This window comes from Myotis davidii, unplaced genomic scaffold, assembly GCF_000327345.1.
Source record: "Myotis davidii unplaced genomic scaffold, ASM32734v1 scaffold499, whole genome shotgun sequence".
In the NCBI taxonomy this organism is placed as follows: Eukaryota; Metazoa; Chordata; class Mammalia; order Chiroptera; family Vespertilionidae; genus Myotis; species Myotis davidii.
In genome coordinates, this window is record NW_006290677.1 from 599,964 (window position 1) to 617,546 (window position 17,583).

The 17,583-nt window shown below is 43.2% G+C and overlaps 1 protein-coding gene across 1 annotated transcript in view; it reads right to left on the bottom strand.

The window, feature by feature from the left end:
• DLG2 (discs large homolog 2) overlaps nucleotides 1-17,583 on the bottom strand; it is a 1,585,094-nt gene that overhangs the window by 71,625 nt on the left and 1,495,886 nt on the right. Inside the window, exon 16 of the mRNA XM_006763751.2 lies at nucleotides 1,645-1,821. Coding sequence (XP_006763814.1) covers nucleotides 1,645-1,821 — 177 coding nt within the window. The remainder of the gene's footprint in view (nucleotides 1-1,644; nucleotides 1,822-17,583) is intronic.

Here is a 17,583-nt window from a genome sequence, read left to right on the forward strand (position 1 = left end):
AGTGTTTGTAATGTTCCCCTGGTGTGAAAAATCATTATTCTAGCTGACTATCTTCCAGGTACTCCACACCAACTCTGGGCAGCTCTGACTGGTAAAAGCACTTTAACATGAGCTGGAGGCTATTCCCACAAAGTGTTCCTTCCCCACCCATTTCATCCTTGGGGCTTTTTTCTACAGAGCAGCCCCTCAGACAGCTTCGGTTAATTAAATCAAACCATATAAAAATGGATGTTGCTTTGACATATTCTTTTTTGCAGTAAATGAAAATGGAGAAACACAGAATATAAACTAGGGCTGAGAGACATGCTCTGAATACAAAATCGTTCAGAAAACATTACAAGCCATGGCACAAACTCTGAATGTCCTCTCAAAGCAACGTGAGGCAGCTATCCAGGTGCCCAGAGGTTTAGAGAACCCCAGGTACCTGTCTGCTAGCGGGGGGCGGGGGAATCCTGGGCATGGGCAGGGGTGAGGGGAGGTTCCCTGGAGTTTCAGTGCTTCTCTGCAAGTCCACCCTTCAAGGTGAGGGAGCAGCTGTGAATAGTTGGCCTGCTACCCCGCACCCCCCCACCCCCACCTTTCTCCCCAGGCTGTGAGGCCACAAGCAGAGCAAGGTAGGAGACCAGTCTTCTCTGGGGTGCAAACGCCCTGCGGGGTTATTCTTCAGTATAATTTACATCTTCCCACTGTGGTTTGAGCCAGCTCAGTCACTGGACCATGTTGTGTGTGGCACTTACATTCTTTACTGAGGATTTTTACGGAGGTGTTGGGGGTCTGGATGTGAGGTGAGCCCTTTGAGAAATCCCCAGCTCATGGTGACTGCTCTGAATAAGCATTATTCCCCACTTTCATTTCTTGCCATTACTCTTCTCTAGGGTGCAGATAGTTTGGTTCCTAGTATCTGGGGTGAAGATTAGAAGCTGCTGGGAAAGATGAAGGACTTGGCTGTTCTGAAGTATATTCTTGCCTTTCTAAAGCAGAGTTGAACAAATACTTAGAAAAGAAAGAGCATAATTCTCTCTACTTAGGGAACATGGAACCAAATATCTGAGTGGGAGTGGGTGGAGAGTTGTAGGGTAGGGTGGGGAACAGGCTAACTAAAGGAGTGAAAAGCAGTTGTAAACTCAGTCTTTCCACCTCACACGATTTGACAGCTCGTGTCCCAAGCATCTGGATTTGGAAGGGAATGGAAGTCTGTAGTTGATTTCCTTCAATATTTGGAGGTGACACACAACCAGGGCCTTACCTTAGTAAACAATCTACTTTCTTTGGCACTTACCTGGTCTTTCTATGAAATTATCTGTTACATTTTGAACCTTTGGAATAAGCCTTCTGAGGGTGTAAGTCAGCATGAAGCTGATGGGCAGAATCTTGCAATTGGGAATGCTGGTTGTAGTTTGAGGAAGGCAGTGTTGGCAGATCCTCTCTTTCCTTTATGCCCTATCACAGTCACCGGCTTCAGTAAAACCCTAACATGAAGGGAGTGAGACTATTTAATTTGTGTCACCTGTCAATTTCCCTGCAGACTGACTTTCCCATTCAAAGAGATACTTGTGAACAGTTTGTCCCATGTTCATCCTCCCTCATCTCCCCTGCCAGGAGAGCGGACGAGCGAGTGCTCTGAAGCAGAGAAGGCCTTCTTACCTCCGTTTGCTGGGGATGACCCCCATCTCCTCACTGTCTCCATCCAGGGTGACTCTCCGGGCTTGCCACCACTCATCATCAGAGGCGTTGATAACATGGAGAATATCTCCGTATTTAAAACTAAGTCCTTGGCTTGGCAGCCCACTGTCCTTGCTCTTGTCATAGTCAAACATGGCTCTGGAGGGAGTGAAAAGAGAGGACATTGTTAGGACTCCCTGGAGCACAGGTTTAGGATGCACAGTTTTGATTTTTCACTCTTGCCCTGAGCACCCATCATCCAGCTTTTAGGACTAATTCCCAAATTGCAGTCTATGTTCCCATTGCTTTGGTCACAAGTGGAGGCTAGTTCTTTTTAAAAAAAATATATTGTATTGATTTTTTACAGAGAGGAAGGGAGAGGGATCGAGAGTTAGAAACATCGATGAGAGAGAAACATCAATCAGCTGCCTCCTGCACACCTCCTACTGGGGATGTGCCTGCAACCAAGGTACATGCCCTTGACTGGAATAGAACCTGGGACCCTTCAGTCCGCAGGCTGATGCTCTATCCACTGAGCCAAACTGGTTAGGGCTCAAGTGGAGGCTAGTTCTTGCTTCTCCTTGGTGGTTGCAGGGGGAGCCTCTAGACTCCTGAAACTGGGGTGCTTTCCTTGGAGACCATCATTTGTGACAAGGTGATAATAGGAGATGGTAAAGATAGTTTAGTACCTGATGAAGATTTTTTAAAAAATATATATTTTGTTTATTTTTTACAGAGAAGAAGGGAGAGGGATAGAGAGCTAGAAACATCGATGAGAGAGAAACATCGATCAGCCGCCTCCTGCACACTCCCCACTGGGGATGTGCCCGCAACCAAGGTACATGCCCTTGACCAGAATCGAACCCAGGACCTCTCAGTCCGCAGGTCAACGCTCTCTCCACTGAACCAAACCGGTTTGGCGATGATTTTTTTTCTTTCCCACTATGGTCAATTTTTTAAAATCACGAAAAAGAGGGAAATAATGAAGAGGAGCATGGGCATCTTTCTGAACGAACCATTTGTGTTATGGACAAATCCTCTCAGATGTATCGTTCTATAGAACCCTTTCCTTTATAATAGGGGAAAATGGTAAAAACTCAGATGTCCACTCACAGGGGACTGTGATCCCTCCATCTACTGGAATACTGGGCCATCACTGAAATTGGATGGTTGTAGAGATTAACATAATGACACGGATAAATGCTTAAGATGCAATAATGCAAATCTACATATCTATGTTTATGTGTGTGTGTGTATAGATAGATCAAAATGATATGGACAAGACAAATCTTGTTGCTCCCACAGAATGCTGAGCCCACCTCATCATTGCAATGATCACTCTGGGTTGTATGTCTTGCTTTATGTATCATGCTTTCCCCACCGAAGAGCATTTGCTTAGCCTAGCAAAGCCCAACACAGGAATGACTGGTGGGGTGAGGGAATTGGAAGCAGAATTAAAATGATGACCGAGACCTTATAATAACCAGCTGTTGCTTTCAGAAGGTACAATTTGTCTCAAGTCCTATATTGGCCCCCTCCTCCTGTATGTCCCACTCTCACAAACCACCACCACACACACAGTATACAATTTCTCTAGAGGAGCAGATTTTTCCATCTCCCTCTTTATTCTCCTGTGATTCCATTCTAAGAATTTCCCTGGAGTGCAAGCACTATGCAAGAAAAATTAGCTAGATCTGGGAAACAGACTTTTCTAATATCACAGGACTAAGTGGGGTTCTTTTTATTTTTTTTCTCCTTATGAAAGAAATGCCATATCTGCTGTCATGGCAACCGCAAAGAGCTGAAGGCAGCATCTAAAGCTCTGAAATGCTGCAGGAAGTCGAATTCCTTGCAACACCGCCCCTTCTTCCATTAACTCTATCCCCATGGGAGGAATATGGGGGAAGTTTTTAGGTTTCAGCCCCAGAATGACTTCTTTCTACCTTGGCCATTTGCATGTTCCTACCGAAAGTTTCAACAAAGCCCGTGCCAGGAAAACAGGGCGGGGAGAGGACAGAGACCCACTCTGGAAATTGTCACTTCTCTGGCTGGGTGATGTGACATAAATTAACATTCCTGAGCCACAGGCTTTTTCATGCGAAATTAGTCCAATAACTATCTTCACAGGGAGCTGTTGTAAGCATTAATAAAATAACACATACAAAGCACCCAGCCCCCAGTAGGTGCCGCATAGCAGAGTGTAACACAGGGGTTAAGAATATAGACGGAGGGGCCACACTGTGAGGGCCATATCGTGGCCTATGACTTCCTACGAGTCATATAAAGGGTGTCCCAAAATTCACGCAAGAAGTAATTTTGATAGAAAACACAGGTTTATAATTAAAAATTGCAAATTTTTTATTGATTCATAACATAAAGCATACAGTATAGGGTTATGTATGGAATAGCATATCGGGTAAATGGCCTCCACGGCTTTGCTGGCACATACGCACTCTTTTGTTATTGCCTGAGCAGCCACATTTTCGAAGAAGAATTGTCCGATGTTGCCTCCAGCCCAAAATCCGCACCAAACAGTGACATGTTGTGGATGCATTTGTTTCTCAACAATCATTCATGGATTTCCTGAACCCCAAATGTGACAACTTTGCCGATTAACCAAGCCATCAAGATGAAAATGAGACTCATTGAAATTCAGCCACATTTATGCAAAATGGTCATAAAAAATTTCAACCAAAGAGTGTGTATGTGCCAGCAAAGCCGTGGCAGCCATTTATCCAATATGCTATTCCATACATAACCCTATACTATATACTTTGTGAATCAATAAAAAATTTGCAATTTTTAATTATAAACCTGTGTTTTCTATCAAAATTACTTCTTGCGTGAATTTTGGGACACCCTTTAGCTGTTTACCCAAGTGAGCTATGTACCCTCTCGTAGGGCTCAGTTTTGTCCTATGTAAAAGAATGGTGATAACAGTACCTCAGTGAAGGAATAGTATGGATGAAATGTTACCCAAGGCAATACATGGAAAGCATGCACAACAGTACCTGGCTCATAGTGACAATAAGTATGAACTGTTGTTATTATTTCCCCTTTCCCTTTTGAGTGTATATTCACAAAAACCTTTCTACAAATGCTACTCTGTGCAAACAGTTGCTGACATAGCAGTCCTGAGGCCACTACCCTCCAGAAGACCTGCTTGCAAGAGTGGCTCTTGGCTTACTTCTGGGAATTTAGGTTTTGGGAAGTTTCTCACAGTTTCCACTCTGCCTAAACTGTGTAACTAGTTACATGATGCTGAACACTGGCTTCTCTTCTGGGAGTCTGGGAATTTGCCAGGCAGAGGATACCTGTGTGATCAGCCCCCACTAAAAACCCTGGACCCTGAGTCTCCAGTGAGCTTCCCAGGTAGACAATATTTTACACCTGTTGGCACAATGCGTTGCAGAGGAACTGGGCATGTCTTGGGTGACTCCACTGGGAGGGGACTCTTGGAAGCCGGTGCCCAGTTTTCACGCTCCTTTTCTGCGCTGATTTTGTTTTGAATCCTTTCCCTCTAATAAATCAGTTATGACTATGATGAGGCTGAGGCCTGTGAACCCTCCTAGTGAATCATTGACTCAGGAGTTGTCTTGGGCCCCCCCAACACTCCCTGGAGATTGTAAAGCATATTCATATGCACTACCTCATTTGTGATTCACTCCAACCCTACAAATAACTATGTCCACATACATAGTGGTACCCCCTTACTATAGATAAGGGATCTATCTGTCGGGGCCCATTGACTAACCCCAGATACATGGCCTAGGGCTGGAGCTGAGGTCTCCTGATCCTGAGTCCCAGCTCTATTCTTTTTACCTCGTCTCCCCCTCAATCTGGGAGGTGGCAGAGGTGGTGACAAGGTGGCAAGGACGATAACCGTGATGGCAACCACGACTAATGCCCATGTTAGGGGGCCTAACACTTTGCATTCATTGTCTTATCTGACATCAGAGCAACCCGAAAGGTAGAAATTTGTATTTGTTTTACAGATAAGAGAAGAAAACTCAGGAAGGGTCCTGCCCCAGGCCACACATACACCTATGGTAGAGAATGGATCTAGAACAAGCGCTGTCTGAGTTCCAAATCCTCATTCATGGCCCTTTCAACATCAGGCTCAAGTTCCCAGTCTGTCACCCTCTGGCCATGGTTATACCTTAGCAGCACCAGGAACCTTAGAGTTCCCTTCAGAGTTGACCACCGCTTCCCCTATAAATCCCTGAAGTTCCCAGCCATTTAGTTCTTGACCCAGTATTTCTTTTTAAAAAAATATTTTTATTGATTTCAGAGAAGAAGGGAGAGGGAGAGAGAAAGAGAGATAGAAATGTCAATGATGAGAGAGAATCATTGATTGGCTGCCTCCTACAACCACGCTCCCCCCCCTCCCCCGTCCCATTTGGGGATTCAGCTTGCAACCTGGGCATGTGCCTTGACAGGGAATTGAACCCTGACCTCCTGGTTCATAGGTTGATGCTCAATCAAAGAACCACGCTGGCCTGACTTACCCCAGTATTTCTTATCTTAAAAATTCTCGAAGCTCTGGTTTGGCTCCTTTTGAATGGAAAGTGTAGGGAGTGGAGGTAGAAAAGCCACCAGGAAAGCTGGCAGGTGGTGGCTGAGAAGGCAGGCTCTAGCACCAGGCTGCTTGGGTTTGCCACTTTTTAATTCTGTGACCTTGAACAAGTTGCTTGACCTCTCTGGGCTTCAACGGTAAAACTAGCATAGTAATAACAGCAGCTGAGGACTAAATGAAATAATATATGCAAAGTATTGCAATACCAACTTGGCACTAGTGAGTGCTCAGCCACTGTTTATTATTACTGTAATAATTGTTATTCTGAAAAAATGGACTGGGTCCCAATGGGCCACTTAGCATAGTTGTCTTGTGGACTCTGTATAGACATCTAAAAGCCTCTCTATCCTCAGGACCCAGTACAGCACTGGGCACTAAGTGGACCCTCGGTGCAGGTCTGGGAAATGTTTCAGGTGACCTTCAGAAGCCCCACTTCTCCAAAGCCTCAGTGTCCCCACATGTAAGGGGAGGGGAGTAGAGACTGTTCCTAGTGGTGCCCACCAGGGTCAAACGCTCATGTCCTGCGCTCCATTCTCTTCCCAAGAATCCCTGAGGGGAGGTTCCCACTCTGGCCTTCAGCAATCAGTGTCCTGGAGGAAGGGGCGTGGTGACTCTCTTTCCATGAGTGCTATTATCTGGGACAACCTTCCCCTCTAGGATCATGCTGATTCAGACTTGTCAGGTCCCAAAAACAAGCAGCTGACACGTTTCAGCAGTGCCTGGCTCCTCTGGATATTAATGGATCGTCACATCTGGGGAAAATGCTCCAATGCCTCATCACTTAATTTAAAAAGCGATAAGCTGTTTTTAATTTGCTTTATGTGCTAATTCATCACAGCAACTTTTATAAAATGCCATTAAGACTCACACTTCCCACCCAGGGTGCTTTTAACAAGTCCATTAGACAAGAGGAATTAGACATGAATAATGCAGTGGCTCTCCCATCCTCCTGCCCCTCCTGCCTTTCAGTGTGTGGCGGCCCCTGGCCAAGCCAGGGAGTCTAGGGAGGGAAGAGTAAAGCTGCTCATCCTGAAGGCTGAGGGCCGGGGCTGTGAGACATTTGGGTAGCTGATGAAACTGTGCTTAGTAAGTGCCCACAATGTGCTAAGGACTCTACATTCATTGTCTCACTCAATTTATTGGGGGAGGAAGACAGCAGTCGGGCTATATGCTAAGCGTTGGAGAGAGAAGAGACCTGGGTTTAAGTCCCGACTCTACCATTCCTCATTGTGAATTTCAGGAGGTATGTTACTTCACCTCTCAGACGGCCTCTGAACCATAGATGACAACTCCCTCATCTATGAAATATAGATAATGAGGACAGTAACTCAAAAGATTGCTATAGACATGCAACAACGGGAAGATGCACACAAAATGCACAACACCAAACAGAATGAACCTCACTTTATTATTTCTGATAGCAATCCTGCCATGCGAGCAGTTTTGATCTCATAAAGGAAATGAGACTCAAAGAGCTAAAATGAAAAAAAAAAGAAGCTAGAATGTGGCAGAACCAAGATTTAAATATAGATAGATGTGTCTGAATCTAAAGCCCAGCTTGGAATTCTCGATTAGGAATGTGGGACTTAGACCACGTGTCCAAGGACTTTGTGATTTGATGGTCACATTTATAAGGACACCATGCACTGGAGTCCAGGAGCGAGGTGTGAATCGTTTATTAAGTGCACATTCAGTTCTCACAACTGCCCTGCCGTGCATATACTGGCCCTGTATTACAGATGAGAAAATATAGATTTGGATGATCTAAGTAGCATATCCTGAGTTATACCAGCTGTCAAGTGGTGGGGCAGAACTCAGCTCAAAACCTGCCTACCTCTGTGAGGCCAGAGAACTTCCTGTTAACCAAACCGTGTGTTTTTGCAAGCAACCCTCTCCAACCCAAAACACCCACACTCTCTATTGTGCTAAGACGGCAGTAACATTTACTAATCATGGATCATAATAGCATGTTAGTCTGAGGATCATTTTTGGCTGAACCACTTTGAGATTGGTATAGTGCAGTGGTCGGCAAACTGCGGCTCGTGAGCCACAGGCGTCTCTTTGGCCCCTTGAGTGTGGCTCTTTCACAAAATACCACATGTGGGCACTTACGTACAGTGCGATTGAAACTTTGTGGCCCATGCGCAGAAGTTGGTATTTTGTGGAAGAGCCACACTCAAGGGGCCAAAGACCCACATGTGGCTTACGAGCCGCAGTTTGCCGACCACTGGTATAGTAGAATGGCAAGGGTGGAGAGAACCCACAGGGACAGTGCCCCTAAGAATAGGACAAAGCACATGATGTGTCTCATGGTTGCCCAGAATATGATAGGAAGAATAATCCCCAAGCCCCTATTGCCAAAGGTGTCCACTCCTTACTCCCCAGAACCTGTGACTATACTTAATATGGCAAAAGGTATTTGCTGATGTGATAAGGACTAAGGGTCCTGAGATGGGGAGATTATTTAGGATTATGTGGGGGGAGCCAACGGAGTCCTTAAATATGGAAGAGAAGACAGAAGAATAGGTCAGAGAGATGGTACATGAGAAGGACTAGACTGCCATTGCTGGGTTGGGAGATGGAGGAAGGTAATTTGTTACAGCAGTAAGAGGAGACTGGTAACAGAAGACAAGACACAAGTTGATTTACTAGAGGGCTGGTAGAAGGCAAAGCCCACCGGTGTGATGGGTGTGATGATCCTCTCAAAGGTTCTTTAGAATAAAAGCGAGTCAGTGACAATAATAACAACCTACTGAGTACCTCCTATTGGGCCAGCCATGTGCAAAGTACAATTTCTTCACATGATTTCATCTTATTGAGTCCTGGTAAATAGCTTGAGATATAGGTATGATCATTTCTACTTTGCAGTTAAAAAACTTAAGGCTTGGATGGGTTGGGGGGAGGGCAGGGCTTCGGGGCGGCCGCGGCTGGTGGGCATAAAAAACAACAACAAAAAAACAAAAACAAAACGTAAGGCTTTAGCCCAGCTGGTGTTGCTCAGTATTTGAGTGTTGATCTATGAACCAGGAGGTCACGGTTCGATGGTTCAATTCCTGGTCAGGGCACATGTCTGGGTTGTGGGCTCCATTCACCAATGTGGGGTGTGCAAAAGGCAGCCGATCAATGATTCACTCTCATCATTGTCTATCTCTCTCCCCCTCTCCCTTCCTCTCTAAAATCAATAAAAATATATTAAAACAACAACTTAAGGCTTTTATTCCATCCAATTCTCACAAAAACCCCATGAGAGAAATATTATTGTCTCTATTTTCTGATAAGGAAACTGACACCCAAAAGAAGCAGCCCTTTCCTTTCCTTAAGTTGCAAAGCAGTCTGCCGGTTCCTTGAAGTGGGAAGCCCATTCAAGACTGGGAATGTGATTCATCTGCACTGGATCAGAAGCCACTGAGGGTCAGAAGCTCCCAAGTCTAGCCTTGCAAATGCATTTATAAAGGAACAAATGAACCAGCAAATTACTCCCTCCTAGGCTGTGAGCTTGCTTGGGCTGGAGAAACTTCGGTTTCCATGACAACTTTAAGGTCCAAGAAGCAGAGTGCTTCAACTCAATTTCCTGTCTCTTGAAGTGGAGGCTTCTGCTTGATGAGAGGAGACCTGGTTCTCACCTTTCCATGCAGCAGGAGAGAGAACAAAAGCAGCGGGACAAAATCTTGTCTCCGCTCATCCCACTGTGCCTGGCTTGGATGGGTACGTTCCGTTGTTAAGGGAAGTGGCTCAGGACGGTTCAAAATGCACAGATGTTGGGATAAAGGGACACATTCAAGTGAGTCCTCCTCTTTCTGAGTGTTGTTGGCAAAAATCAGCAGATTAGCCTGAGCCTTGGTTTACATATAAAATGGGCGCAGTCATTCCTAAATCTCAGCATATTTGCAGGGATTCAATGAGGTGACATAGGAAAAACATTTAGCATAAGCACTGCCATGTACATATATTTACTTCACCTATTCTCTAAAAAGGAGTGAAAGTTATTTCTACAAGTATTGGAGGGAGAATGTAATATGGTGTCTTTTAAATCTGATATAAAAATGTATACGTACTAAACTTTCTCAAAACATTTTCCTGCCAGGGGGATGTGGGACTGGAAGCACAAGATCTGAACTTTAGCTGCTCTTACTTTACAAATAATCAATTTCCAACTGTTTTCTCTTCTTAAAAGCATTCTTTCACCCACTTATAAACTTGATAATTAAGTGTTTCAAAAACAGAAGGCAACCTGGACATAAGGAGAACCTTGGATGGAGTTAGGAGGTCAGGGTTCTAATTCTGCCATCAACATGATCGTTACTATGTGAATCTGCATAAGTTACTTAAGTTCTCTGTGCTTCACCTTCTATATCATTAACAGGCCAGAAACATTCTCTAAGGTGTGTTTCAGCTGTCATGATCTGTGCCTTTGTCCTGCAAGACACTTTGGGGAAATATTAATATGTCTCATAGGACTGTGTTTGCATTGTGATAATCACTCTGTCACCTCCTCCGTCAGTCCCGGGACCACTCCTTCTCCCTCCCCACGCCCTCGCTTGCAGTTAACTGCCCCTCGCATATACTCTTATATCAACCTGTATTGTGATTTAACATTTGCAAATCCTAGTTGGCACAAGCATGGGGGATGGGGAAGGCTTACATTCCTTCTATCCCCATATAGCCGATACCCAATAAAAGTTATTTTCTATTATTCAGTCTGTCACTTATACCTGTACTTGTCACAGGGAATTCAACAGTTTCTTTTCTTTCCTACAGAGGCCTGGGCAGTTGGAAAAAATAGGTAAGAAAGGCTTGAGTGGCATCTAGCCCAGGCTTTCCTGACTTTCTTAGGAAAGATGAACATCCGGACAACACTAGACAGTTCAGTCTCCCACGTCAGAACACACTCATCCAGGGAAGAGGGAAACGCAGCTCTGCACTGATTACTTCGCACATCTCCCCAAGGAGCCATAACATCCACACCCCTGTGGGCGCGTCTTCATGTCCAGGCTCACAAGGCCACTTATGACCCCATTTAGTTCAATAATGAATTATCCCCAATGAAAAGGCACCTAAATCTATGAGCAAATAAGACTTAGTGGATCGGACACATTGGCTTCTGTCAATATGCTGAGGCCATCGGGCAACATGTCATTGTTCACTGAGCGCACAGTAGACCTTATATGTCAGGTACTGTTACAGGTATTTATTATCTGTGATTGGAAAGATACCCCTGATTATGCAGGCACTGTTCCCATTTTATGGAGTAGCTGCACTATGTGCCAGAGACTATGGTATCCCATGGGTTATGTCATTTAATCACCAATAACCTTGTAAGGCAGGTTTATGCTCTTTAAAGATACTATTCTCAGCATCCCAGACTGTTTCCTTCTATGTTAGCAGGGTGTTGGGAAAATGTCAATTTCTATTGTACCCAAGGAATCAGGCAGTCACGGTCACAATGGAAGATGGAGCTAATTGGGCACCATGGCCTGGGTCCTTTTGCAGCTGCATTTTTATTTTAATTGGGGAAGAAGCATTGCTGCCAGTGACAGCATCCCCCCGCCCCCCCGCCACCCCATCCACCCCTTTCACGGCCAACTCTGCATGGCCAGAGGCCTGTGTATTGATCATTCCAGACAACTCATCATCCGAGTCTCCAGGGACGGGCCTCCTGCAGCCTGCCTTCTCTCTCAGGGTGCCCTAGCAGTCTGTCAGGTTGGTTCACACTGAAGTGCCGACTGACAGGCCCCCGTCTGAGGGAAGCAGAGGCAAATCTGAACCTGCCCAGGCAGCTCATCAGACCACGGCGAATAATGCTTCAGGCTTCAGGGTTGGCTGAAGCTGAAAAGATCAATCATCTTAAAATCACTGTCTCCCCCATATGCCATCAGCTGGATCCTCAGAAAAATGAAACACAGGAGAGAGGAATATGTCCAGGATGAATGGCCCACGTTTTATGGTCGAAATAAAAGCTCTTACGTCCCAGCCTTGCTGATCAGGCAATCAGACATATTCATCAAGGTACTTCAGAAAGGCTGACACAGCCTGACCGCAGCCTTTGATTTCTGATCTGGGCTAAAAATGTAGACCAAACTTTGCTATTCAGTCTTCAGGATCTTACTGCCACAAATTAGTAAGCTTGCAGTGGAGAAGCAGAAGTATCCTGATGTGGAATTTCATTGTTGCTGACACGCAATTATCATTTAACATTTAAATGTCTCCATAGAAGACTTATGTAAAGATTATGGGATGTGGCCATGAAGAAAGTCCTGGGTTCTAATAGAGGCGCTGCCATTGAATGTGATCTTCATTTCGGTACCTGGGTCTCCAATGGTGCAGAATGAGGGGCAATAGATGCCTTATGAGAATTTCATGTACAAGAGCTTCTAGAACCCAGTAGGTGCTCACTATATGCCAATGGAGTCAAATCTAAATTTCTTCCATGTCAATTCCATCCCTTTTCTATAATGTTACTGAAGCATGAACAAAGCAAGCCAACAACACTTTCTGTTATGTATTTACTAACAGACATCAGCTGCACGGGGCCTGGCTTAGAAGAGGTGTTGGAGAAAGTTCACGACTTTCATGAGCAGATGAAAAAGGGGAGAAACACATCCAAGAACATTTCATACAACTACCTCAAGTCCTTAATGGTGACTTACCACAAACCAGACTGTGGGACAATCAATCACTTTAGCTCTTTCAATACTGAGCTTGTGTCTTTTCTTTGTCTATACATTTTTAGAAAACTGGGAGCAACTATAGACCTGGATTGAGGCCAGAGAAGATCTGGAATTAAGGAATTCCCATGTGTGAGATAAAGGCTCCCATTCTCACCTAATGAATGAGGGTAGAGATAGAGGACAGAAGACGGTTTCTTTCTCACCCAAGTGAAAACACGGAGTTAGGACGTGGTTTAACTTCCACACATATGGTTATGAGATAGTAGTTACTTAAATATTAAATGCAATGGTGTTTACAGAGTGCCTACAATGTGCCGGTGACTATGTTATTTGCTGAGGACTCAGCAGGGAACAAGAGGCTTGCTTCTGTCCTCATGGAGCTTAATGTTTGCGAGTCTAGGTAAGAAGTACATTCATTCAGCTACTCACTTATTCATTTAGCAAATAGTTATGGAGTATGTACCAATGACAATGCTAGGAGCTTGGGTCCTATTGGTGAATGAAAATAGACACAAATTCCTGCCTTTGTGGAGCTTACTAGTATATTCTAGTGATGGGAAATGCTAATAAGTAATAAAGATAATGAATAAGTAAATAGTATAATAGGTTAGATGTGGATCATTGCTATGGAAAAAGTTAAAAATAGAGCAGGGTAAGGGAGGTCAGGATTTTGAGATGGGGTGGAGTTGAGGTGGTGGTGAAGGCTGAATTTTTAAGTGGGGTGGTCAAAGTAGGACTCACTGAGAAAGAGAAATTGAGGTAGGGCTGGAGAGAGGTGAGGGAGTTAGTCATGCAGGCACCTGAGGAAAGTGTGCTAGGAAGAAGGAATAGCCAGAGCAAAGGCCCTAAATATTGTTAAAATGGAATGTGATGCCTGCTATCATTGGAACTAGAACGAGGTGCTATGATATCAAAGAGGAGGAATCTCCATCAGGTGAGAGTCTCATTTATCAGGTGGGAGTCTCATTTATCTTCGTGTCCCTTGCACTGAGCACAGAGGAGAAGGTGCTCATAACAAGAAGCTAAATTGAACTGAACTAAATTCAGAACCCAGGATGTGTGACCTTGGGAACATTACTCCATCTCTTTGGTGCCTCATCTGTAAAATACAACAGTAGAAGTGGTACAACCTGAGAGGAAACCAAGGGCTGGCCAGTTGGAATGCTGAGTGTGACAGTCTTCCCCAGCCGCCTACTTCTATTGGACTGGCCAGACCTTGAGCTCTGCAAGATACCAATACTGCCAGGGGTTAAGCCCCAGAGAAGAAAAAAGGTTTTGAACCCCCAGCTCTGGCCCATACTTGATACAGAGAAAGCCTAGTAATCCTCTAGGCTTTGCAATACGGCCATACATTTGAATGATGTGCTTCTTGTCTTGAGTCTAAGTTTAGAAATGATAAATGAAACCTGAACACAGGCTTGAAATGATACATGAAACCTGAAAACAGGCTTAGGATGCTTGTCGGTATTTCATGGTTGAGTTTTAGGAATATCGGGTGGAATACTTAGGTCAGCTGAATGCATGATTCCCACAGAATTGGCAGAAAGAAAGCAGGTACGGGGTTTTGAAGAAACTCCCTGAAGAATGGTAATTTGGAGTAGTGGGGAGCAGGGTTTCTCTTGTTTTGTAGAGGGGTGAGCATCCCAAGGGAACCAACTTGTGAAGTTAATCACGGTAGACTGCTTGGCAAGGAAGAGCTTCATGGCCTAGGACAGATTTAGATCAATTCTGGCAGGAAGTAAAGTCCACAAGGAGTTGTTTTCAATTTTATTTAATCAGTTGAGGAAGCTGAAGTTACTGACAGCAAATGGGGGAGGATGTGGAAGCTATGAAACAGGGAGAGAAATCTGTATTTGAGTGAAGTAATTTGATTATCCATAGAGATGTGGGCTTTTGTAATTTCAGGGTAAAATAAAATGTTCGTGATTTCATTGGCTTGAGTGGTAGTCTCTTAGTCCAAAGTCTCACTGGGATTTATTATGTTTCCTTGTTCTCTCTCTCTCTTCTCTAAACTATTTTTGTTTTCAAAATCTGATGCATTTAATAAATAACTCTTGGTGGCTTTAAATAATTTCCAGTAATATTGTTTTTCCTAAAACTCAAGAGATCCCTTTTATGTTTCTTTTCCTTTGATGAATTAAAAACAATTTTAAAATTCCATGCAAAATATGATCAAATTTTATAAATTTATCTATTGATTGATCTCTCTCTGTTGGTACAGTTAAACCAGGTATAATTTGTTCATCTGTATATTTGACTGATTTGTCTATATGCACAGATAAATGCCTAAAATATTAATCACTTAATGTTAAAAAATGGAACATTGGGTAATTTTTCCCACTTTGTAAGTTTTAAATTTAACTGTCTTTTGCTTTTTTCTCTTTTATTCATTTAAGTATAGTTAGTATACAATATTATATTAGTTATATTAGTTTTAGGTATGCAATAAGTGATTCAACATTCATATACCTTACAAAGTGATCACCACAAGAAGTCTAAAATAAGTTCTAGTAACCACCCGTCACTGTGCATAGTTATTAAAATATTATTGACTATATTTCCCTTCACTTTTTTTCACTCACTATCCCCCACCCTCCTTCCCTCTGGCAACCACCCTTTTGGCCCTTCTTTCTATGAGTCTGTTTTGTTGTGTTTTAGATTCCACCTACAAATGAAACCATATATTATTTGTCTTTCTTATTTTACTGAGAATATCCCCCAAGTCCATTCATGTGGTAGCAAATTTCATTCTTTGTTATTGCTGCATAATATTCCATTGTATTTATATATACCACATCTGCTTTGTCCATTTGTCTAACCATGGATACCTAGGTTGCTTCCAATAAAATCACCTTTCATCAGATACGCATTTGTTTTGAGGTAGGTTATTTTCTCCATATATTTGTCTAAGAAAATTTCACTTTCCTTCAATGTTTCCCGAAACCCAGGTAAAGCACAGCTCCAGGCAAATGATCCTTTGGAGTCATTTGAAGGAAACCATAGGAGATGATATTTGTACCGAAGCTCAACTCTCTGGCAGGTTTCTAGAATCCTCACAGATGTTTTCTGCCCCAAGTTATTCACTCTGGTCTCAAGCACAAGGCCTGTGTTGAGGGGTCATTCCAATCCTGTCTTACAGCATTATAAAGGTAATGAACTTCTGTGGCAGTTACTGTTGCAGTCTTAGTTCCAGGTGTCATTCAATGTAACACATTTTGTGATAGGCCTAAATGTGCCAAGAAGTTTGAAAAACCAGTCTCAGTATGACTTCTCAATGTGACTTCTTTATATCCTGAGTTACAGGACTTTTGTTTGGTTAGATTTTAGGTGGTTTTGAATGATAGTTACTCTGTAGTTTAATTGTAATTTTGATGTGGTTGAGGGAGGGTGAAAGTACCATGCTTACCCATGCTGCCATCTTGACCAGAAGCCCTCCAGTAATATTGTTTTGTGTTTTTTAAATCCTCACCTGAGATATATTTTTTTTATTTGAGAGAGAGAGAGAGAGAGAGAGAGAGAGAGAGAGAGAGAGAGAGAGAGAGATTGAACCCACAACCTAGGTATGTGCTCTGACCAGGAATTGAACCTCCAACCAACTGAGCCACCCAGATAGGGCCCTCCAGTAATATTGTTTTGCTAAAACTGTTAGAAGTTTTTAAAAAATTTTAAATTTTAGTTGTTTTCTTTCAGGCTTTTTAAACACATGGCATGAAAACACCAGTTATGTATTTTTTCCAGGTAAAAACGTCTTAGTCTATTATCTGACAGTATGGGATCCAAGAGGAGGAGGAAATGAGGAAAGACACTAATAGTTATTGAGCACCTGCCATTGGTTGGCCACTAGAGTAGGCACTCTGCATATGTTGGCATTGAATAATAAGAGCACTGTGAATTTGTTACTAATCTCTCCATTTTACAAATTAAAAAACACACATGAGTTTCACAGACATTAAGTCATTTGACCATGGTCACCTAGGAGGTAAGTGATAGGAACTAATCCCGGAATTGTCTGTCTCTCATATCTGGACTTTCCACTGTGTATGTCTGCCTTTGTAGGGCATCCTTTCTCTGGAAAGGAGGATCACATCCTTAGTTATCAGGAGATGACTGATTAACATTCATTTGTTCAGCATACATGAGTTAACCACCTACTACATGCAGAAAGTCAGTGCTGAATGCTGTGTGTGTGTGTGTGTAAAACCTGACCCCCTCCATCAACAGATTCTAGTCTAGTATGGGAAACAGTCATGTGCACAAATAATTATAGGGCAAGGCACAATGTAAAGGGTGCATAAAAGAATGATGAAAGACATGATACTGAGCAAACTGAAGAAAGATTAACATTAATTCCAATTACCAGACTGGAAAAGGTGGCCTTTATGGTAAGCCTTGAGGAATGCATACAACTTGGGCCCCAAAAAAGATGAAAATAAAGAGCACTAGAAGATGAGGAAAAACAGAATGAACAAAAGCATCCAGTTATAAAAGAATGCTGTTCTAAAAATTATGTATTTTTCAGAACCACTGGAGATTACTGAGTTTGCTTGGGTGTGTGATGGGAAATAAAGCTGGAAAAACAGATGAAGGACAGTGTATAGAGGATTTTGAAAGCGCTGATGAGGAGGTGGAGTGTTATTCTGTATGTCAAGAGCCTTACTCATAATTTCTTTATTCCTG